This window comes from Cervus elaphus, chromosome 1, assembly GCF_910594005.1.
Source record: "Cervus elaphus chromosome 1, mCerEla1.1, whole genome shotgun sequence".
NCBI lineage: Eukaryota > Metazoa > Chordata > Mammalia > Artiodactyla > Cervidae > Cervus > Cervus elaphus.
The window spans coordinates 62,881,771-62,906,447 of NC_057815.1; the positions used below are offsets into that span (position 1 = coordinate 62,881,771).

The 24,677-nt window shown below is 40.7% G+C and overlaps 1 protein-coding gene and 2 pseudogenes across 1 annotated transcript; all 3 read left to right on the forward strand.

Moving 5' to 3' along the window:
* Nucleotides 1-5,007: 5,007 nt before the first annotated feature.
* Nucleotides 5,008-5,952, forward strand: LOC122698646 (olfactory receptor 51I2-like). Its single transcript, XM_043909970.1, has one exon. It carries the CDS (start codon nt 5,008-5,010, stop codon nt 5,950-5,952), a length of 945 nt encoding a protein of 314 aa, XP_043765905.1.
* A 6,033-nt stretch (nt 5,953-11,985) lies between these two features.
* LOC122698689 lies at nt 11,986-12,930 on the forward strand (annotated as a pseudogene).
* Nucleotides 12,931-23,492: 10,562 nt separating this feature from the next.
* LOC122698738 lies at nt 23,493-24,377 on the forward strand (annotated as a pseudogene).
* Nucleotides 24,378-24,677: the final 300 nt, after the last annotated feature.

Genomic DNA, 24,677 nt, shown 5'->3' on the forward strand with positions numbered 1-24,677 from the left:
CTGTTGATTAGGGCATGGTTGGTTCCTGACATTTTTCCATGACTATCAGTGTGGCTATGGGAAAATCTAAGGATATATTAGGTGATGTGCTAAATCCCTTGATCTGGCTTATGTATGAGTGGGATTGTTGAGAAGCTATTGCATTTTTCCATGGGTTTAGTTTCAGATCGGTATTAAGTATATGAGAGGTTCTTTCTAATCCCAAGCCCTTACACCCTCCCTGATCTGGTTCAAGTATGCATTTCTTGCTGCTAATCACTATCCCTTCTAGGTATATGTGCCAGTGTCTTAGCAGAACTGAGCTATTTATGGTATTCAATAACTTATTGTTTGGTAAACTTAGGTTAATACCCACTCCCAGTGATTTCACTTTCAGGACATAATGTTTGAGTTTCTTTTTATATTATATTTTATTTTTAAGCTTTTTATTTTTGTGTTGGGCTATAGCCAATTAACAAACAATGTTGTGATAGTTTCAGGTGGACAGCAAAGGGACTCAGCCTTACATATACATGTATCCATTCTCCCCCAAACTGCCCTCCCATCCAGCCAGCGACATAACATTGACCAGAGTTCCCTGTACTATACAATAGGCCCATGTTGGTTATCCATTTTAAATAAGCAGTGTGTACATGCCCATCCCAATTCCCTAATTATCCTTTTCCCCCTGGCAGCCATAAGTTTGTTCTGTAAGTCTGTCTCCTTCTATTTTGTAAGTTCATGTGCATCACTTCTTTGTAGATTCCACATACAAGGAATGTCATATGATATTTCTCCTTCACTATCTGACGTACTTCACTCAGTATGACACACTCTAGGTCAATCCGTGTTGCTGCAAAGGGCATAGGCTGTTATTTTTTATGGCTGAGCAATATTCCACAGTATATATGTGCCATATTTTCTTTAAAATGTTTAGGATGTAAATAACCACATGTTGTTCAGTCACCTAGCCATGTCCGACTCTGTGACCCCATGGATTGTAGCACACCAGGTGTCTTTGCCCCTCACCATCGCCCGGAGTTTGCCTAAGTTCATGTCCATTGTATTGGTGATACCATCCAGACATCTCATCCTCTGATATCCGTTTCTTCTGTCCTCTGTCTCTCCCAGCATCATGGACTTTTCCAGTGAATCAGCTGTTTGCATCAGGTGACCAAAATACTGGAGCTTCAGTATTCTGGTCACCATCTATTAAGTGTTATATGGCAACCAATAGGTTAAATGCCTCTGCCTGTTTTCTATTGCTTAGTCATCCTAATCAGTCTGTGACTGAAGTATAATTATAACCTATTTTACAGGTGAAGAAATGAAGCTGCATATATGTTGGAAACTTTCTCAAGGTAAGTGGACTGAAGCTCAGGTACAGTGAGTTCAAAACCTTAACAGTTACTGCTCATTACCTATGTTGTCACCCTAGTAGGTGTCCAATAAATATCTGTGAAGAAGGCAGCTGTATACATTAATACTTTCTTGATCAAGCCAAATAGTTTTTATAATTTGATCTGGAATTATTCGATGTGTGTGGTCAACCACAGTGAACCAGTGCTTCTTATCATGCTTGGGGTCAATTTCAAGGGTAATCCCGGAGAGAATTTCACAAGATCTAATAAATCCAACTGCCTAACTTACATGGATTTTAAGCACTTTTTATAGGATACAGCATTTCTTGTAGGTATTGATCATAGCTGTAAAGTGGAAAGGCCATAAACTAACCTAGAAGACCTAGTTTTTACATGTCCTGCCACTAACAAGCTGTATGAAATTGAGATGCCTCTTTTCCTTTCTAGGCTCTAATGATCTCTTTTATAAAACAAGCAGCTAGATACAATATCCTCGCATGCCATTTCCAGTTCTGATCATTCCTATTCCTACATACCCATGTAAGCAACAAACTATTAAGTCAGAGAGTAAGAACACTGCAGATGCTCCATATTCCCAGCAGTCCCTGAGCTCCTGAGCTGATAAATACTCAAGGGACTTCCTGGATGCAGCCTTATATTGCTCAGGCCAGGTAGTAGGCAGAGGAGACAGCGGGAATGGGCAGGGCTCCCACAAATGCTCTTGCTTTCTCTGCCCCCTCCATGAACTCTCTCAGGTAGTAAGGTGGAGTGCCAGACACTCCAGACTCAGGCACTAGGGCACTCTGACTCAGCTTAGAAATCCTGAATGTTATGACAATCTGAAGACAGAAAGGCTGTCCCTATAGGAGTCAGGTATTATTTTTGTTTTTTTAAATTTTTCTGCATATTTTCATTTTCCTGTTTCTATATTTTCTATTTAGTCCTCTTGTTCTCTGAAATCTTCCAATGCTTTCAGATTCAGACATTCATTTCTCTGCAGGGATACTCCAATGGGCTGTAGTTTGGAGGTAGATGTTCTGCAATAAATAAGCACTCTTACCCATTTCTCAGAACAAACTGGTATGGGAGGGGAGGAAATCTATAAAAAGACAATGACTGCTTTGGAAGCCACTTGGCAAGATTCTATTTAGTGCTTAAAGAAATCTCCAAGTCAGAGATATTGCATATTGCATACAGAGGCAAACTTAGAAATGTTTAAGAAGAGCTTTCATATAGGAAAAAAAAAAAAAAGAGATTTTTAGAATGCAGAATGGAGGGGAAAATGTGCCCTGAGATAAAAGGATAGAGGAGTCCTAATACAGGTGGAGGAACAAAGGCAGATGAAAGCCTGGAGGTGTGTATTTAGAGCAGGTGTAGAACTCAGAGTTGCAAGTATTTGGTCCTAAGGCTTTTCACAGTAGTTTACTTTTGGATCTTCATTACTCCATTAGCAAAGTCCTTAGCCCCTCCAATTTACAAACAAAGAGAATCAAAATCCTGTGGGATCAGTGACTTCCTGAGTGTGTCTCCTGGTCTCCTGTGTTTGGCCTTGCACTGAGCACAGCAGGGACTGAAGCAATGAATGAGTGTAAGTGTGGATCTCTTGGAGCTGGTGAGTCAGAAGGGGAGATAAGTTTCATAATTCAACAGGAACTATCATAACTCCACAATAGGAGGCTCTACTGTAGAACAGGCAGAAAAATAGGCACAAAAGGAGATGCAAATCCACAGCTTATAAGAGTGGTAAAGAGAGGAGAGCAGTTATCTCCACTGCAGTGACCAGTCAGACTTTCATGGAAGTGGAGGGCATCGTTGATCCTCGGCCCCAGAAGATGGGTTAAATAGATATGTTCAGACATTCTGGGAAACTCTGGGAGCTGGGGAGCTGTAGTTAATGTTTGAATAATAGGAAAGAATATTGCTATTGAAGAAGGAATTCATAGGACCTGGACTCCATCTCAGGCCTGTCCGTGCTGATCGTGCTAGGCCGCCTCTCCAATGGACTCTGAACTCTGTGCTTAGCGCCTGTGGGAATGACAATGGAAGGATTAAACCCCATCTGGGCAGAGGAATCTTGAAGATCACATCCAGGTCACTCATTGCCTAAGAGAAAACAGACACTAATCACCCCTGCCTCCGGACAGTGTCTATCAGAATGTAACCACAGGCTTATTGATTATTAACTGTTTGAACACATAACAGGTGAATGATGGGGTTATTGTGATTGTATTTACCCTTCCTTTGTAAGCCTCAAGGGATTTGGGCTGGTGGGGTTGGACACATACACATGGGGTATAAAAGATTTTCACAAATGCTGGTCGGGGTCCTTGGCTAAGAGGAGACTCTGCCTTGGGCCCGCCGGTGTAATAAGCTGCACTCCACTATCTGCATTGTCCTTCTGAGTGAGTTTGTTTCCTGGAAAGCATGGCTATAACACTATTATTAATATGGATAACCAGTCTGGGTGTTTGAGGTACAAGTATGAAATTCTGAGAATTGAGACCAAAAATATTGATTTAGAACTGGCCTACAGAAGGCCTTTAACTCGAGACTTGTGAGTTTGCTATTGACTCTTTGGTGGTAAAGGGGCATTCAAACTTTCTAATCAGAATGGTCCCATTTGCAGACCTTCCTTTTGAAAATATTAGACTTATTCCAGATTAGAGATTGATATAGAGGCAAAAGATTCATTAAGAGGGCATTATTATGGGCATACAAATGTGATGTCTTTGATACAAAGTATAAGAATATAAGTGGAAGGAATTGCAGAGAAGTGCTGGCAGATGCACTTAGGGTTCAGTATAACATTGACTGTTATGGTCTAATTTAATGTAGTAGGTAAAGGAAAGACAGAAACAATATAATGTTTGGATTTCTGAGTCTTAGTCTCAGGCACAATTACAGTATTATTCAAAGAAATGGAGAACACAGATAAGAACCAGTTTCACGATATAGAGAACTGATTACTAATCCTGTGGTTTTCAGGAGCTAGATACAATTGAGTTTGAAGGACATTATTAAGAAAAGACTTCCAGTATACTAAGTTATTCTTGCAGAAACCCTAATGCCACAGGATAAATTGATAGAAGGATGAAAAGATATAGTGGGGGCATCTAATGCATCTTGATGGAAGGTTATTGCTATGGACAGGTATCTTTCTATTCATCTACTTTCTAACTGAAGGGGTAGAAGGAAGAACTGGGAGACTAAATATGAGTAAGAAACCTGGAGAGTTGTGATAAGTAGCAGATATTCAGTAGAGTGTGAGAGTGGAAAGATAAGTAATTGGAATGTTCAGAACAGTCCAGGAAGTAGTCATCAAGAGCATAATGTCTTAGGTCTTGAACAAAGTGATGTCTGTAGATTGATAACAAGTTCATAGCTTCAAATGTAAGGAAGATCATGCTGGAGATAGGCATGGGTACAGAGGAAGGTAATGTGACCTGTTGAGCCAGCTGGATAACCTGGAAACACTTAGACAATTCCAGAAACCATGGGGAACAAGAGGGGCAAGGAGTGGTGAGGTCAACAAACTTGATTAAGCTATAAAGTAAGGGTCTGGATGGCATAAGAGAGACGTAAAATAGGTCATGAATAAACTGTATGTCTGTCCTCTCTACAGGTGGTGGTCATACAGTACAAGTCCTACAATACCAGTCCTCCCAGCATGGGAGGTGTCCTCTACAACAGCTCTGGGTTGCCAGCTTTCACCCTGACAGGGCTCCCAAAGCTGGAGAACTCCCAACACTGGGTGTTCTTGCTCCTCGGTACCCTCTACATTGTCTCCATTGTGGGCAATGGCCTTATCCTTTTCATTATCAAGGAGGAGCAGAGTTTGCATCAGCCTATGTACTATTTCCTGTCCCTGCTCTCAGCTAATGATCTAGGTGTGTCTTTCTCCACACTGCCCACCGTGCTCGCCGCATTTTGTTTCCAGTTAAGGAAGATCAGTTTTGATTCCTGCATGGCTCAAATGTTCTTTATCCACTTCTTCTCTTTCATGGAGTCTGGGGTCCTGCTGGTTATGAGTTTTGACCGCTATGTGGCCATCTGTAAGCCTCTGCACTACACCATCATGCTCAGAGATTCCCGTGTTGTATGCATGAGCTTGGGGGTAATCACCCGCAGTTTTTGCATGGTTTTCCCACTGCCTCTCCTTCTGAAGAGGTTGCCCTTCTGCAAGGCCAATGTACTGTCCCATGCCTACTGCCTTCATCCAGATCTCATCCACCTTCCCTGTGGTGACATCACCATCAACAATATTTTTGGTCTCTTCATTGTCATGTCTACCTTTGGCCTGGACTCTGCACTCATTCTCTTCTCATATGTGCTCATCCTGCGCTCTGTACTTGCCATTGCATCTCAGGAGGAACGGTTAAAGACACTCAACACTTGTGTGTCACATCTGTGTGCTGTGATCATCTTCTATATTCCCATGGTTGGTGTGTCCATGACTGCCCGCTATGGGAAGCATGCCCCCCGATTTGTGCACACAGTCTTGTCCCTCATTTATCTCTTTGTGCCTCCTATGCTCAACCCTGTCATCTATTCCATCAAAACCAAAGAGATTAGAAGGAGGCTTGGTCGAATGCTAGTGGGAACCAAGTTTTAAGACAGAAACATGGACAGTCCAAACCTCAAAGAATATTTACTATTACTCCATAATTTGGAGTTTCCATAACCTGTTTTGACAACTTTTTAAACTTCCTTTTCATATTTCTACCACGAGGTGTATGATGTGCTTGTATTAGTTAAGACGAGACGAAAGGTTTGGTGAGGTACACTGGGTTATAAGTAAGAAAAATAATTGTTCAGTTTTCTTTTTTAATCCCAAAATGCACATCCTGAAAATTAGTCCTTCATTTTATCACAATGTGTTTCTATTATTCATGGTTAAAGTGAATCATCACAGAAAAAATTACTAATTACAATGGGACCACTGTTATAATGGCTAGTGCGTGTTATTCCCCAAGACTATGTCAAAGATAGTTCTATTTTTAATTCTTCGTAGAATGTTCATACTGCTTTCCACACAGTTGCATTATTTTGCATTTCCAACAACACTGCACAAGGGTCTGACATCCTCATCAACACCTCCTATCTCTGTTGTGTTTAATAGTCATTGTGCTTTCACAGGGGCTTCCCTGGAGGCTCTGCAGTAAGAATCTGCCTGTAATGCAGGAACAGCAAGAGATGTTGTTTCAGCTCCTGGGTGGGGAAAATCTCCTGGAGGGGGACATGGCAATCCTCCCCAGTATTCTTGCCTGGAGAATCCCAAGGACAAAAGAGCCTGGTGGGCTACAGTTCATAGGGCCACAAAGAGTCAGACACGACTGCAGTGACTGAGCACAGATGCAGACATGCAGGCAAATGCTTTAAAAATGCATTTTCCTGGTGATTAGTGACACTGAGCATTTTCTTTCCTACACTTTCCTATGTTGCCCTTTGTACGTTTTCTTTGGAGAAATTTCCATTCAACTCCTCAGTGCATAGGAAAGTGTGACTACCAGCTGTGTTTCTGTTTTTGTTTTTGCTACTATAGGAGTTCATTACATCTTTTGGAGATGTATCAGATGCTTACTTAGAAGTAAAACTGAATGAATGGACACAAAAGCATGGGCCTTGGTGGAAAGATATTGAAAGTGCAATTCCCCACCCCCCTCAGTAAATTTGGCTTAATTCTGAATAATCTGGGTACTACAACATGACTTAAACATTAATTTAGAACTCTTGTAAAATAGAGATCATACATCCTCAATATTTAATAATAATAATAATAATAATAATAAGAGGAAGAAATGAGACAGAATTAGTGTAGTTTTCCCAAATGCACTTTCCTAGTAGGTCAGCTGGTAAAGAATCTGCCTGCATGCAGGAGACCTGGGTTCATTCCCTGGGTTGGGAGGATCCCCTGGAGAAGGGAAAGGCTACCCACTCCAGTATTGTGTCCTGGAGAATTCCATGGACTGTATAGTCCATAGGGTCGCAAAGAGTCAGACACAACTGAAGTGACTTTCATTTTCACCTCCCAAATGTTAAAACATGAAAAAAAAATTACTAATCAGAAAGGGAGATCTGGCTACAACAATAGTTTCTAGGATAGGATAGCTTAGAGGAATGTATAAACCACTGTAAAGTGATATTTTAAATAAAACATTTTATGAAAAGTTTTTTACCATACTGTCAAGATATTGTGTTGGTAAAATTCTAGATATAGCGTTATTGTTAAACATTCATATATTTCCATCCAAAAAAGGATTTGGAACATGTAAAAAAATTATTAATAGTTGTCTCTGGTTAGTGAGCATTGAGAAGATTATTTATTTATCTGTGTTTTCTACTTTGCCATAGAATGTACACAGGTTTTGGTAAAATCAGAGCGAGTGAGGGACTAAGGAGAGAGAGAGAGAGGGAAGGAGGCAAATAAAAATAACCTGAGAGTTTTAGAAGGTGAGCCTTATGAGGGAGAACTCAGTGTTGGTGCCCCTGCAGACATCCTACCAAGGTGCTTGCCACATGCTCCTGTCAAGTGATTAATGGTTCTATCCTGGGAGAGCTACTCCCTTTCAGATGTGACTGTGGGTTGTGACGGGCCCATGTCTCTATCTATGGGGCCTGATTCTGGGCCCCAAGAGACTCATCTTCCCTGGTGCATAGTGGAAACACCTCAAACTTTGGCTCCATTTATCCAAATTCACCAGAAACCTACTCTACAGTCAAAGGATAATATAAGGTAATTAGCTTAAAAAAAAAAATGACAGCACATCTATCTGTTGCAGGCCTCATTGTCAGGCCTCATGGCACAGGGTCTCTTTATTCAACTGCACTGACTCCACCAGTCATTCAGAGTAGCCTAAGCACAGCACAGACCATGCTCATTTTACCAGCTGCAATGTATATTAAGGATAACATTTCTTGATATCTTATTATGTGACAGTCAAGGTTCAAAGGTTATTTTATTACATATTTTATTATTGACACTCATTATGTCTTATCCTCAAGCCTACGAAGTAGTTAAATTATTCTTCTTGCTTTCGAGGTGAAGACCCTGATATGCACACTATAGATTAATCAACCAGGATCACATAGCTAGTCAGTGAAAGACAGGAGGTGAACTCAGGCAGTGTGATTTCCAAATCCAAGTTACGGTGATTTCAATCAGTGGTGCAGCTTTGAAAAATGTTGCAATTCTTGTCCTTTATGTGTATTGCCTTCTCTGGCTAAACATGTGTAACATCGGTGGTCTTAGTTTCACTGGAGATCTTGGAGATACCAAGTGACAAAGAAGTCACGTCTGCTCATTCAGTGTCTGTTCACAGAGAACCCCTGGTGTGCCAGTCCCATGTTAAGCTCAGAGGGAATCCATGGAGAAGGAAACAGAGGCATGTACCATCTGAACTCAAGTATGGCCATACAACATATTGGTTCAGAGCACCTATGTTCAAATGCTAGTCCTGCCATTTATATATTTTGTGACTTTGAAAAATTTACTTAATTCACTGTGCCTCCATTTCCTTATGTGCGAAATATAGATAATACTAATATCTGCCTGGGACACAGATAGGACACAGCATTTCTTGTGGGTAATGGTCATAGTTATAGGGTAGAAAGGCCATCAACTGACTTAGAAGATGAAGGTTTAAATATTCTGCCACTAACAAGCTGTATAAAACTGCAATAGCCCTTTTCTTTCTAAGTTTTAATAACCTCTCCTATAAAATGAGGGACTAGATACAATATTCTTGCATGTCACTTCTACCTCTGATCATTCTGTTGCTAAATATCCCTCTGAGAAATCAACTACCAAGTCAGAGAGGGAGGAGCCCTGCAGATGCTCCATATTCCCAGCAGTCCTGGGCTGCTGAGCTGATCAATGCTCAAGGGACGTCCTGCATGCAGCCTTATATTGCTCAGGCCAGGGAGTTGGCACAGGAGGCAGGGGTTATGGGCAGGGCCCCCACAACTGCCCTTCCTTCTTCTGCACCCTCTGTGCACACAGGTCTTTCAGGTAGGTAAAGTGAAGTGTCAGACACTCCAGGCTCAGGCTCTGAGGCACTCTGACTAGCTTAGAAATTCTGAGTGTTATACTATGACAATATGAAGACAGAAAGGCTGTTCCTGGAGGAGTCAGGTTTTTATTTTTTTATTTTTTCTGCATATTTCTACTTTAAAGAATCACTTTATGGTTCTCTATTTTCCATTTGTTACTCTTGTTCTCTGAAATCTTGCCATGGTTTCCATGTCATATATTCCTTTTTCTGCAGGGATTCTCCCATATTTGGCTGTAGTTTCGATGTAGATGGTCGTAAGAATAAGTACTCCCTCACTCCCCCACTCTTTTTTCAGAATAAATGAGTATGGGTGGAGGGTTATAAAAAGACATTGATTGCTTTGGAAGACACTTGGCAAGACCCTGCTGCTGCTGCTGCTAAGTCACTTCAGTCGTGTTCAACTCTGTGTGACCCCATAGATGGCAGCCCACCAGGCTCCCTGGTCCTTGGGATTTTCCAGGCAAGAACACTGGAGTGAGTTACCATTTCCTTCTCCAATGCATGAAAGTGAAAAATGAAAGTGAAGTCGCTTGGTCCTGCCGACTCTTCACTACCCCATGGACTACAGCCTACCAGGCTCCTCTGTCCATGGGATGTTCTAAGCAAGAGTACTGGAGTGGGGTGCCATTGCCTTCTCCGGCAAGACCCTAAATAGTGCTAAAAAAAAAAAACAAAAACAAAAATACCCCTCCAAATCAAGGGTATCTGCATATTGTATGCAGAGGCAAACAGAAATGTTTAGGAACAGCTTGCAGATAGGAAAAGCAGAGATTTTATGAGTGTGGAATGGAGGAAAAAGAACGCATCCTGAGAAGAAAGGATAGAGGAGTCCTAATGCAGGTGGATGAACAAAAGCAAAATAAAGGCAGGAGCAGATTTAGAGCAGGTTTAGAACTCAGAGTTGCAAGTATTTGGTCCTAAGGGTTTCCACAACAGTTTACTCTTGGATCTCCACTACCCTATTAACAATGTTCCTTAGCCCTTCCAATTTACAAACAAAGAGAATCAAAATACTGTGGGATCAGTGACTTTCTGAGTGCATCTCCTGTGTTGGGGCTTGCAATGAGCAAAGTAGGGATGGAAACAACGTTTAAGTGTCAGTGTTGGTCTCCTGGAACTGGTGAGTCAGAAGGGGAGATAAGTTTCATAATTCAACAGTGATGGCAGCCATGAAATTAAAAGATGCTTGCTCCTTGGACAGAAGGCTATGAGAAACCTAGACAAGATATTAAAAAGCAGAGGCATCAGTTTGCCAACAAAAGTCTGTCAGCCAAAGCTATGATTTTTCCTGTCGTCATGTATGGATGGGAGAGTTGGAGCATAAAGAAGGCTGACTGCTGATGAACTGAGGCTTTCAGATTGTGGAGAGGACTGTTGAGAGTCCCTTGGACAGCAAGGAAATCAAAGCAGTCCATCTTAAAGGAAATCAGTCCTGAATATTCATTGGGAGAACTGATGCTGAAGCTGAATTGCCAATATTTTGGCCACTTAATGTGAAGAGCCAACTCATTGGAGAAAACCTGATGCTGGGAAAGATTGAAGGCAAAAGGAGAAGAGAGCAACAGAGGATGAGGTGGTTGGATGGCATCGCCAACTCAACAGACATGAATTTCAGCACACTCCAAGAGATGGTGAGGAACAGAGGAGTCTGGCGTGCTATAGACCACTGGGTCTCAAAGAGTGGGACATGACTTAGTGACTGAACAACAATAACAACAAACAGAGAAAGAACATGGCAATGTAATCTTTGAATTTTGTGTCTCAAACTTAGTCATAATAATATTATTATTCAAAGAGATGGAAAACACAGATAAGAACCCATTATCTGTATAGCCATGGATAAGAGAACTGATTATTAGACATGTGGCTTTCGGGTTCTATTTAGATCTGAAGGAAATTATTAAGAAAATACATTAGTATATCAAGTTCTTCATGGTAAAAATTAATGTCAGTGCCATAAGGTGGATTGAAGAATGGATAGATGAGTGGATATAAGGGGGTCCTAGTGCATTTTGATGTATGTCAGGAAGATTGTCTCTGTGGACTTATACCTTCCTATCCATTTATCTTCTGTCTGGATAAATGCAAGAAAGAACTGGGAGGCTGTGTAGAAGTAAAAAAGCTGGAGAGTCATGATATTGAGCAGATGTTACTTCTCAGTAGAGTCAGTAGAGTGAGAGAATGGAAAGAGGAAAGGTTTACAGTTTGATGAGTAATTGGAGTGCTCAGAACAGTCCAGGAAGTTGTCATCAGGAGAATGATGTCTTAGGTCTTGAACAAAGTGATGCCTGTAGATTGATAACAAGTTCCTAGCTTTGAATGTGAGGAAGAGCATGGTGGAGATAGGCATAGGTACAGAGGAAGGTAATGTGACCTGTTGAGCCAGCTGGATAACCTGGAAACACTTAGACAATTCCAGAAACCATGGGGAGCATGAGGGGCAAGGAGTGATGTGGTCAACAAACTTGATTAAGCTATAAAGTAAGGGTCTGGATGGCTTAAGAGAGAAAATAGGTCATGAATAAACTGTATGTCCGTCTTCTCTACAGGTGGTGGTCGTACAGTACAAGTCCTACAGTACAAGTCCTCCCAGCATGGGAGGTGTCCTCTACAACAGCTCAGGGTTGCCAACTTTCACCCTGACAGGCTTCCCAGGGCTGGAGAACTCCCAACACTGGGTGTTCTTGCTCCTCGGTACCCTCTACATTGTCTCCATTGTGGGCAATGGCCTTATCCTTTTCATTGTCAAGGAGGAGCAGAGTTTGCATCAGCCTATGTACTATTTCCTGTCCCTGCTCTCAGTTAATGATCTAGGTGTGTCTTTCTCCACACTGCCCACCGTGCTCGCCACATTTTGCTTCCAGTTAAGGAAGATCAGCTTTGATTCCTGCATGGCTCAAATGTTCTTTATCCACTTCTTCTCTTTCATGGAGTCTGGGGTCCTGCTGGTTATGAGTTTTGACCGCTATGTGGCCATCTGTAAGCCTCTGCGCTACACCATCATGCTCACAGATTCCCGTGTTGTATACATGGGCCTGTGGGCCATCATCCGCAGCTTCTGTTTGATTTTTCCACTACCTCTCCTTCTGAAGAGGTTGCCCTTCTGCAAGGCCAATGTACTGTCCCATGCCTACTGCCTTCATCCAGATCTCATCCACCTTCCCTGTGGTGACATCACCATCAACAATATTTTCGGTCTCATCATTGTCATGTCTACCTTTGGCCTGGACTCTGCACTCATTCTCTTCTCCTATGTGCTCATCCTGCGCTCTGTACTTGCCATTGCATCTCGGGAGGAACAGTTAAAGACCCTCAACATGTGTGTGTCACATCTGTGTGCTGTGCTTATCTTCTACGTGCCCAAGATTGGTGTGTCCATGGCTGCCCGTTATGGTAGGAATGGCCCCTGATTTGTGCACACAGTCTTGTCCCTCATTTATCTCTTTGTGCCTCCTATGCTCAACCCTGTCATCTATTCAATCAAAACCAAACAGATTAGATGGAGGCTTGGCAGAATGTTAGGTGGAACCAAGTTTTAAGCCAAAGGTACAAGGAAAGGAAAAAATTCATTGCATATTTACTATGACTCCACAAATTGGGGTTTTCAAGACCTGCTTTGACAACTTTTTAATCTTCCTTTTGCTCAGACATATCCTCTTAGGATTTCTTCCACCAGATATTTGATGACAGACTGGCACTAGTTAAGACCGAAGCCAACAGGTTTTGGCAAGTTACACTGAGTCATAGTTCAGCCAAAAAAAAAAAAAAAAAAAGGAAAAGCTCAGTTTTCTTTTTTAAACCGCTAATGTGTCTCCTTAAAATCAATCCCTCATTTTGTTCCATGTTTCTTGTATCCATTTTTAAATTGAATTATCATAGGAAAAGTTACTTATTACCTTGGAAACACTGTCACAATGGTTAAATAATTCTTTTTTTTTTTAATTTTGCAAAATTTCTACAAAATTTTAATTTTGCAGCAACTCCATACTGCTTTCCATCCCAATTGTACTATTTTACATTCTGTAAAACTGTGTGCAAGTAACTGACATCCTTCCCAACATTTGCTGTCTTTTGTTGTTATTGTTTTTTTATTATTTTTTAATATCATCTTGACCGTTGTGTGGTAATATCACATTGTGTTTTCAATACGGATTTTCCTGATGATTAATGACAATGATCTTTTTTTTTTTTTTTTCATATACCTGTTGGCCATTTGTACATCCTCTCTGGAGAAACTTCCATTTAACTGCTTAGCACATAGTAAAATGAGATTATCAGACATGATTTTGTCTTTGATTTTAGCTACAGTAGGAGTTCCTTACATGATTTGGGGATGAACCCCTTATCAGATACTTACTTAAAAGTAAGTTTGAATGAATGGACACAAACAGCACATGCCTTGGTGGAAAGATTAAACAAATATAGAATATGTTGCTTTTCACCCCAGTTCACCTGACTTAATTTTGAATCATTTGAGGAATGCAACAATATGATTTAAAAATTAATTTAGAATCCTTGTACAATTGAGATTTCTCTCCCTCAAAGTTACTTAAAAAAAAAAGAAAGAAAAAAAAAAAGGACAGGCATAGAGTAAACCTCCCAAATGTTAAAATATGAAGAAAAAGACAAACAAATCTATGCTAGTCAAAAGATATATGGCTGCAACAATAGATTTCCAGGACAAGATAGCTTAGAGGAATGTAGGAACCACTGTAAAATAGTATTTCAAATAAAAGTTTTTACAAAAATTATTTATAGCGTGGTTGTGATGTGTGTGCTCAGTCATGTCCAAGTCTTTGTGACCCAATGGACTGCATAGCCTGCCAGGCTCCTCTGTTCATGGGATTCTCCAGGCAAGAATACTGGAGTGGGTTCCCATTTCCTCCTCCAGGGAATCTTCTCAACCTAGTGATTGAGCCTGTATCGCCCATGTCTCCTGCATTAGCAAGCAGATTCTTTACCACTGAGCCATCTGAGAAGTCCCCTATTTACGATACTGTGAAGTATACTCTGGGTAAAACTATAATATATAATATTATTGTTCAACATTCATACATTTGCACACAATAAGTATTTGGAGGAAGTAATAAAAATGTGGGCTTCCCTGGTAGCTCCTGATTAGATTCCTGGGTCAGGAAGATCCCATGGGGAAGGCATAGGCTACCCATTCCAGTATTCTTGGGCTTTCCTGGTGGCTTAGATGGTATAGAATCTGCCTGCAATGCAGGAGACCTGGATTCAATCCCTGGGTTGGGAAGACCTCCTGGAGAAGGGAAGAGCTACCCACTCCAGTATTCTGGTCTGGAGAATTCCACAGACAGAGGAGCCTGGCACGCTACAGTCCATGGGGTCACAAAGAGCTGGACACGACTGAGCGACTTTCACTTAACAAAAATGTATTAGTAGTTGTCAGGAAGCATTTAACAAGAGGCTTCCTGTGTGCTGTTTTGGATCTGTCAGGAACCCTCTGGCCCTTATTAATTCCTGAATATTCCGGAATTAAGAGGAGAGGCATACCTTTCCAGGGGTTGAGGAATCCAGGCATTTCTCATTAGGGTGATAAGTACGTTCTTCCTTTTTATGAGCCATACCATAAAAGGTGATTGTTTGCAACTCTCTCTTTGATAGGGATCTTCTTATGTTTTGTAAGTCTGAAATTTTAATCTTTATCTTTGCTGAGAATAACCACCTTGTAAGACAGTATATATGCACACACCATGTTGATTAAAACATCTTTGCTCCAACAGAGCTTGGGTCCCCGTGTCTTTCTGCCTTTCTTTCTATTCTCTCTCTCTCTCTCTCTCTCTATCTCTCTATTTCTGGCTAATTCCTTGGAGCGCGGAGGCCCGCTGAGCTCCCTTTCTTGCCCTGGCTTCCAAGACCCTCTTGAGAAGGCGCCCTGTGCCTTCACCCACTCGAGAGGGCGCCTGGTGCCCACGTGCAGCAGCGCGAGCCCTAAGGACAGGGCTCTATCGGCTTCCGCGTAAAGCAGGGGATGTCAGCCTCTTTCTCTCTCTTACTTTCTTCTTTTTTTTTTTTCCTCTCTTACTTTCTTATTGTCGACTCCGGACCACGAGGTTCCGGGCCATTAAAGGACAAACAGTATTTGTTTCTGGCTAGTGAGAATTGAGAAGATTTATTATTTATCTGTGTTTTCTACTTTTCTATAAAATATACACATTATGTTTTAGTAAAATGAGAGTGATTGAGAGAGAGGGGAGAGAGAGGGAGGCAGATAGCAATAACGAGAGTTGGAGAAAGTGAGCCTCAGAAGAGAGAAACCTGAATGTTGATGCCTCTGCTCTGCCAAGGTGCTTTCCAAATGCTCCTCTCTGCCCCTCTCAAGGGATAAGGAGTACTTTCCCTGGGAGAGTTATTCCCTTCTAGAAGTGACTATGGGCTGTGGCAGGCCCATGATACCACCCATGAAGGCCTGATTCTAGGCCCTAAGAGACTTAACTCCCCTGGTGCACATTGAAAACACATCACACTTTTGCTCTCTTCATCCCAATTCAGAGGTCTGTGCTATCCAGAATGTTCACTCTGCAGTCAATGGCTAATATAGCATAAGTCGTCTAAAATGAGATGACAGAATATTTATTTTTTGCAGACTAGTTGTCAGGACTAACTGCACAGGATCTCTTTATTCAACTGGATTAACTACATGAGTCACTTAAAATGGCCAACACTGATTTTCCCAGCTGTAAAGTAATACTAAGGATAACATTTCTTTGTAGCTTATTACTTGACAGTCAAGGTTCAAAGTTTATTTTAGTATATATTTTATTATTAAAGCAATCATTAGGCCCTATCAGCAAGACTAGGATACAGATAAAATTATTATTCTGGTTTTAAAGGTGCAGACACTGAGGCACATAGAACAGACTAATCATTTAGGATCACAAAGCTAGCCAGTGGAGAGGCAGCAGGTGAGTGCAGGTAATCTGACTCCTGAGTCCAAGTTAGGATGATTGAATCAGTGATGCTGCTTTGAGAAATGTTGCAGTTCTTGTCCTTTATGTGTATTGCCTTCTATGGCTAAACATACTCAACACCGATAGTCTTAGGTTGGGCTGGGGGCCTGCAAGATATCAAATGACAAAGAAGCATCATATGATTGTTCAGGGGCTGTTTACTGAGCACCCATTATGTGCCAGGCCTCATATTAGGCATAGAAGGAATCTGTGAAGAGCAAAGCAGAGCGACACTTACCTTGTGAACTCACAGGAGGGCCTTACAGCTTAACGGTTCAGAGCACCTAGATTTAAATGTTAGTTCTGCCACTTATATTTTTTTGTAACTTTGAAAAAGTTATTTAATTCACTGTGCCTCAGTTTCCTTATGTGGAAAATATAGATAATAGTGATGTCTGTTTGATAAGGCTGTGGTGAGGGTTAGCTGAATTAAAGTTGACCATCACTAAAATGCTCAGTAAGTAAACATAAATGTTAGCACCGAGTGAGGATAGCTCAGATGGTAAAGACTCTGCCTGAATGTAGGAGACCAGAGATCGATCTCTGGGTCGGGAAGAGCCCTTGGAAACGGGAATGGCAACCCACTCCAGTATCTTGCCTGGAGAATTCCACGGACAGAGGAGTCCGGCGGGCTACAGTCTATGAGGTCTCGAAGAGTCAGACATGACTGAGTGACTGACGCACACACAGGGAGATAAGATGCCATGATTACTGTTTGTGGTCGCCCAGAAAAGGGACATGTAGCACAGCCTTTAGATTTCTCTAGTGCACGTTGGTTTAAGATAGTTAATGTAGAAAATAATGTAGAAAAATAGCAATGAAGAAAATCAGGTACTTTACAAAGATTCTACCCAGGAATGAAAAAAGGGTTTAGATTGGGAACAGGTTTGTTTAAAAAAAATGAAGTTGTGACTCAAGTTTGATGCATTCTCTATGACGACACTTTGGGGCTGATAGGTAACTAGGTAAATTGACAAAAAAACAGAGTTAAATAGATATGTGTATGTCATATGTTCTTGAACAGGTGTTTCACTAAACAGCATGGTAATCCATTTTTTAGAAACATGGAAGAATGACTGATGATTTTATGCTGATAGTGTAATTGTGGTAAAGACATTAGGTTACTATTTGCTAATCATTAGGCTCCCAGATGGCACAGTAGTAAAGAATCTCCTGCCAATGCAGAAGACACCGATTTGATCCCTGGGTTGGGAAGATCCCCTGGAGAAGGAAATGGCAACCCACTCCAGTATTCTTGCCTGGGAAATTCCATGGACAGAGGAGCCTGACAGGCTACAGTCCATGGGGTTACAAAAGAGTTAGAAATGATTTAGCAACTAAACAACAACAACAAACATGGTACTGGATGATTTGAATATATTAAAAAATAAGAAGGCAAAGACATCTTTCATGGAACATACATATTAATGTAGGAAAGAGGCATGTAATAAATAATTTACTGTTTATTTTAAATCAATCAATCATAGCCCTGCAAGGTCCTAGAAAAGATCAACAGAGAATGTAATATAACCATTATTAGGTTAGGAGGCTAGGGAGATCTTCCACCGGACAGTTTAAGCTAGAAGATGGTGGTAGGGATCCAGTCAAATGAATGGAACCTGAGTAGGAAAAAGCTTTGAAGATTTTGGAAAAGAGCACTTGTGAAGGCCGCATGGAAGAAGTACCTTTGCACATGCAAGAAACTGGAAGATCGCTTTAGTTGTAACACAAAGAACATAAGAAAAGTGGCTCAAAATAAAGTTTGGAAGGAAGGCATTTATCATATCATACAGGGTCATTTAAAGTTTGGACTTGACGATAATGTGATGGAATTTTACTTAAATATATTTCTGCAACTTAGAAAGTGAATTGGAAGGGGGCTGAATAATGTAGGGGAATGATTTAAGACACTTGTAATTATCTAGGATTGACACATTGATAGGCTGACTAGAGAGTGGGAATGGAAATAAGTCAATTATATAGTTATTTAGGAGGTAGAACATCATATTTCTGTAAGTAAAGTACATAAGTCCAACACATTTATTGAGCTCTCTTCTCTCTTCCCCTGAACATCCCTTATTTACCCTTCAGGATTCAATCTAAACTAACCTTTTTAATGATTCCTCTTCATAGCACTCTAAACTTTTTGCTAAAGATGATTAACACTTGAAATTATTTCTTTAGTCTGTTGTCCTAACCACTGTGAGAGGAGAGAGAAGGCTCATCATCTTCACTGTTATATCTCAGACTCCCTTGGTGAGGTTCTCTCTCTTAGGGATGAACTCACATTAACCAAGGCAATGACATAGATTCATAATGTTATCAATTAACAATGAGAAATAGAATTACTACACAGACAGAAATTATCTTCTTAACTTGACTAGCATATCCTACCTGGTGAGAGTCATCATGACTACATTTGAGGTGAACAAAGGATAAGGGGCATAACCATAAAATTCAAGGGGCACGATCATAAAACTTCCTGTTTTAAGTTCAGATGGACAAGTATCCTTCTCCAACATCCCCAGCCTTAACCTCTCAGTCCCGACACTTAGTAGGCCATATGGTCTTCTTATAACTGCTTGATTGATGCTGTCCTTCAAGTCCCTTTTTCCTTTGTTTTCATCTCTTCTTCCAATTGATGATTGTGCTTGTGTGAATGACTGTGTGTTAGTATATTTATTTATAAGTGTGGTTTTGCATCCAGTTTGGTATCTTGGCTACTCCGATAACATACGACTTTGGCAAGTATTGTAAAATCCCTAATCTCATTTGTAAAAAGAAGACAAAAAATATAATTGATAAGGATCCTGTGAATATGAAATATTAACTATATGTTAACAATAAATAAGCAATGCATACAAAGATTCTAGTAAGTTTATAGCATATGGTAGATGGTCAATTAATGATAACTATTTTTCACAGTCTATGTTTTCATTTAGGTCAAGTCCGTCAAATCTTAAATGTCTGGTAATCATTATGGTTTCTAAGGGCATCATCTTTTTATGTTTCTTTTTGATTTCTTGTGACTGATTTATTGATTAATTATAAAAAATCTGTTTTTCTCCTTTCTAAAAAGCTGGAGGTACATTTTGTTGCCCGCACTTTCTCCATTCTCATACACACATTTGCACACAGTTACACATGCATACACAAACACAGATTTTGCAGACAGACACTAACAACAACCTTTAGAGATACTAAATCCTAAAGAACTTTGGTGTTCTGTATACATTAAAATCTTTTTAAAAGAGACCCTAAGATAAGTGTATTAAAATCTGATATGTTTCCAGTTTTTGTGAGGAAGACATTGATGCTATGATGTTTTAAAAATTATCTAAATATAAAATACATAGCTTTTTGGCATTCTATTCCTCCACAGCTCTAATTGTTTGTTTAGTCTGTCTACTGAAAAATCCAGTACTGACTTTAGGCATAATAAAAGGTATCCTTCAGTTTTTCTCTGTTGATTAAATGAACTAATCTAAAGCAAACAAAAAACTAGTATTGTCCCCAAAACTGTGCAGGTCCTCAAGAAATATCAGTATTTCTCTTCTCCTTTCCTCAGTCCTGGTAATTGAGATTGCATGGGCAATGGAGATAGACTTTGGAGACTAAATCTGGGTAATTATTTTCAAGTCCTGACTTTATAAATGATTTCACAGTGGATGGCAACAGGCCTCTTGCCCCTTAAAGTCTTCATTTCTTCATTATGACAGTTTGGGTGTGATACAAGATGATCCAAAGGCTCTCATAATTTTAAGGTCTTTTAATAAGCATCCTGGGAATCAACCTGTCCTCACTGCCCTCAGAGCTCTCAGAGCTAATTGCCTATCCCAGCTTCTCAAATTCTTTTCTGGACAATGGAAAGTTAGCAAGTCACTGTTATAGTTCTTGTTTTATGATCATTTACCATGGTGATACGAAGTTGCATAGTCAACTGGATTTATAGACATTTGTGTTCCAAGTTTCGAAATGAGGAATTTGGAATTTGAGCAAACTAAATAATTTTATTAAGGATAGTCACTTAGACAGGGAAGTGGTTGTTTTACTCAGGTCTGGACAGACTGACAAACTGTCTGAGTTTGCAGCTTCAGAGAGGTTGTCCCCAGTGCAGGATCTTCATTGTTAAACCCAGTACAGTTCCAGGCAACCCAGGCTTGTCACTGTGTTCTCTGACTATGATTTCTGAAGCTTTTGGTGGTTATATTTATTGTTTCTTGAAATCTACTTGGGTTGTGACACAATTGGTGGAAAGATCACTAACTTGGGAATCAGTGAGAGTCAAAGGGTCTGAGATTCAGTCTAACCGTTTTTGACGAACTGAATGGATTCTTTCACGAAGGACAACAGAGTTACAACTTGATGTTTTTTGATGTCTGTAAGCGGGGGAAACACCAGTGCACAGAGGAGCCATCATTCAAGATTTTTCATATCCCCTGCTGCTCCAGCCATCTCTTTGTGCCCCAGGACTTACCAGGCCCAGGGGACACTGAAGAGGCAGTTTCATCGCTCAGGGCAGGGAGGTTGGCTGGGAGGTTGTGTACGGAGGAGTGCTCAGAGTTCCTCCTTAGGAGACACTTCACCTGTCCTCTTCTCACTAGAGCTGCCCTGAGGAGGTAAGTTGGGACTTCCGCCCTTCCCTCACAGAAGTCTGTAGGAACCTCGTTCATAGCTTCAAAATTCTAAAGCAATCATAATACACATATCTGAAGAAAAGTTTTTGTGATCTAATTTTAGAGCTTTTCTGTGTACTCCACTTCTGCCCTACACCAATAATCCTCAACAGTAGCCCCTGATGCCTGAAATCCCAAAGCTTCTGTTTGGTGTGAATGCTTCAGTGTTACTAACTACACTCCGGTATTCTCACTGGGAAGTGGACACATGGCAACGCAAAAGGAGAGAGCCTTTGTTTGGGAACTGGAAGAGTCAGGCAGTAGGGAAAGCGGACCTGGGAACCTCGGCTCCAGATGTCCCTCTTCATCCCCTTTCTTGGGTGCCGTTTATTTGGTACATATCTTGCACAACAGTGCTGAATATCAATTCTATGTTTTTGCTCCCTGTTTTTTCTATACTATAGCTGTAAACATAAGGTGTAATTAAGTAAACTAAATCCATAGCTGATGTGTGCTAAAGCTGAGGTTAAAAGTTCGCTGTTTTAGATGTTAGGAGAGTATTTAACTTTACTAAATTTAAGTTACACTTCAAAACTGGGTCATAATACATTCTTCTTAAGATAGCTTATCTATTTAATCAATATTTACTGGGTAGAATTAGAACTGGTAATCTGAATCCTTATCCAGGACTCATTGTCCAGCAACTTGGATAAGCATTGAGACAACTATAGGATCTTATAATTCTTTGGGGAACAAAGATACTAACCAAATGACCAAACAGATATAATAATTCACTATAATTCTAAAGTGTGATAAAAGTCATGAAGAAATGTATGTGTGAGGATACATAATAAGGGCATACAATGATATGTAGGGAACTAATGACTGGTTAGATAATAGGAAGGTAACAAGTTCTCAAGTGGTTCATATGCTGCCTCATGCCCAGGTAAGACTGAATTCATTCTCTAATCCTTATTTTAAGAGTGAAGGGAAGCCACTGAGAGGTTTTCCATAGAAGTGTAACATCATTTTGTTGATATTATCGAGAGATAATCTGACTTATCTGTAAAAAATGGTTTAGAGAGGATCATGACACGGAGCTGGGTGATCAGCAAGAAAGGGCCTGTGGACATCCTGATTGAAAATGCTGAGGGACAGATCAGTGCGATAGACTGGATAGTGGGTTAATTGGAAGTGAGAGAGACAGGAGTGCCAGTGTTAAACATATTTTGGAAAGGTAGTAATAAAATTAGATCTGGAAATGGGAGAGGGTGAACAATTTTTCCTAGGTTTTTCTGGCTTTAGTGTGTGGATAAATGCTGATGGACTTTTACATGAGGAAAATATTGCAGAGGGTCAAGTACAACGATTAACAAAAGTTCAGATTGGCATAGATTTATGTTGGGTTGATGAGCCATTACAGTTGATACTCCACTAGGGAGTTGGATGCTTGACTCTCTAGCTAGAAGAGACATCTGAGCTAGAGACATGAATTTGGGATAATTGACATACAGAGAAGAGGTAAGAAGGACATTATGAGTAGAAAATAATTTTGAACATACTGTGAAAGAGAGCAAAGAAGTGAGTGATTACTGGAAGAATATGTGGGGGCAATAAAGCGATTTTTGTTGTTGTTATTTATTTTCTTTGTCTGTATATCCTGAAACTGATCCTCAATAATAAAGAAGTTGGTCTTGGATGGGACATAATCTAAACCTCTGATTCTCAAACTTGACTTTGCATTGGAATTTCCTGGGTAGTGTTTTTTTTTTTTTTTAATGTATTGATTCTTTTTTTTTTTTTTTCATCTATTTTTATTAGTTGGAGGCTAATTACTTTACAATATTGTAGTGGTTTTTGTCATACATTGACATGAATCAGCCTTCCAACTGCTACTGCTAGAGATTTGGATTGAATTGGTATTATTGGGGTCCAGACAAAGGAGTTTTTTTAAAGCTCCTTTGGTGAATCTAGCATACACACAGTTTGAGAATCCTTAATCTAAACAGAGAGAAACACATAAATATGCAAGATAGAAAAACTCAGAGCAATCAGGAATAGAGGAGCATAAGACTCTGGATCCTGAGTAAGAGGAGAGCACTAAGATAAGGCCTTGGGGGGGGGAATACTGTACTTCACTTCTTGAAGAAGTTAGTGGCTAGAACTGGTAGAGAGTAAGGGCTAAATCATTTTCTGCTACTGGAAAAAGATTTTAATATTTCTGCAAAGCATACAGAAACAGGAAGAATAAGATACAGTGTTCAAAATAGACTCAAACGATTTTTGTGGGGAAGGAAGTGGAACCCATGACCCAACTGTAGAAATGATCAGATGGCAGAAGGCCTGAGATGTGAGCAATGATCCCTAGCTTGCTTCCTCCTAATTTTTCATGATCTTTGGTGTGCAATCTAAGTAGCCTTTTCTCTTCCATCCTGGACAGTGACCATTCTTTCTATTGTCTGACCTCACTTTACTCTGATTGTGTTTCTCCAAAAGATACTGAGGGGCCCCATGGGAAATTTTGAAACTAACATCTCGAGCATGACCAGCTTCACCCTAACAGGCTTCCTAGAGATGGAGGGACTGGAGCATTGGTTAGCAGCCCTCCTCTTGCTGTTGTATGCTGTCTCCATCCTGGGCAACAGCCTCATTCTCTTCATCATAAAGGAGGAGCAGAGCTTGCACCAGCCAATGTACTACTTCCTGTCTCTGCTATCTGTCAATGACCTGGGTGTGTCTTTTTCTACCTTGCCCACTATACTGGCTACCTTGTGCTTTCACGCACCAGAGACTGCCTTTGATGCCTGCCTGATTCAGATGTTCTTCATCCACTTTTTCTCCTGGACAGAGTCTGGAATCTTGCTGGCCATGAGTTTTGACCGCTATGTGGCCATCTGTAATCCTTTGCATTATTCTACAGCGCTCACTGATACCCGTGTGGCTCACATGGGCATATCTATCATCATCCGCAGCTTCTGCATGGTCTTCCCACTGCCTTTCCTTCTGAAGAGGTTGCCTTTCTGTAAAGACAACATACTGACCCACTCCTACTGCTTGCACCCAGACCTGATCCGCCTGCCGTGTGGAGATACCGCCATCAACAGCATGTATGGCTTGTTCATTGTCGTCTCTGCCTTTGAGACTCAGTGCTCATCCTCCTTTCCTATGTGCTCATATTACACTCTGTGCTGGCCATCGCCTCCCGGGAAGAGAGACTTAAGTCATCAACACATGTGTGTCACACATCTGTGCTATGCTCATTTTCTATGTGCCCATGGTTAGTGTCTCCATGGTTCATCGATTTGGGAAGCATGCTCCTGAGTATGTGCACAAGTCCATGTCCCTAGGATATCTCCTTGTGCCTCCAATGCTCAATCCAATCATCTATTCCATTAAGACTAAGGAGATTCGTAGGAGGCTACATAAGATACTGATATCTAAGCACTGATCAGAGAGACACCTTCTAAAAACCCAGGTCCCCTAAGAGTCTGTTGTTATTGCTGATGTTTGGGTTTACAGGCTGGTCAGTTGAACTGTGTCATCTCCTTCTATACATGGACCTCTGGTTGGGGACCTGTTACTAGCTTTAGGGTATAGCCTGGCTATAATTCATAACTTAAAACATCAAACTACTTTGTAATTAACCAAATTACAGGTTGCCAAAATGACTTCTCTCACACTCAGTTAGGAAGAGGG

Bases quoted from the DNA above. Each gene is read 5' to 3' on its own strand.
- LOC122698646 (XM_043909970.1), top strand. From the start codon at position 5,008: ATGGGAGGTGTCCTCTACAACAGCTCTGGGTTGCCAGCTTTCACCCTG.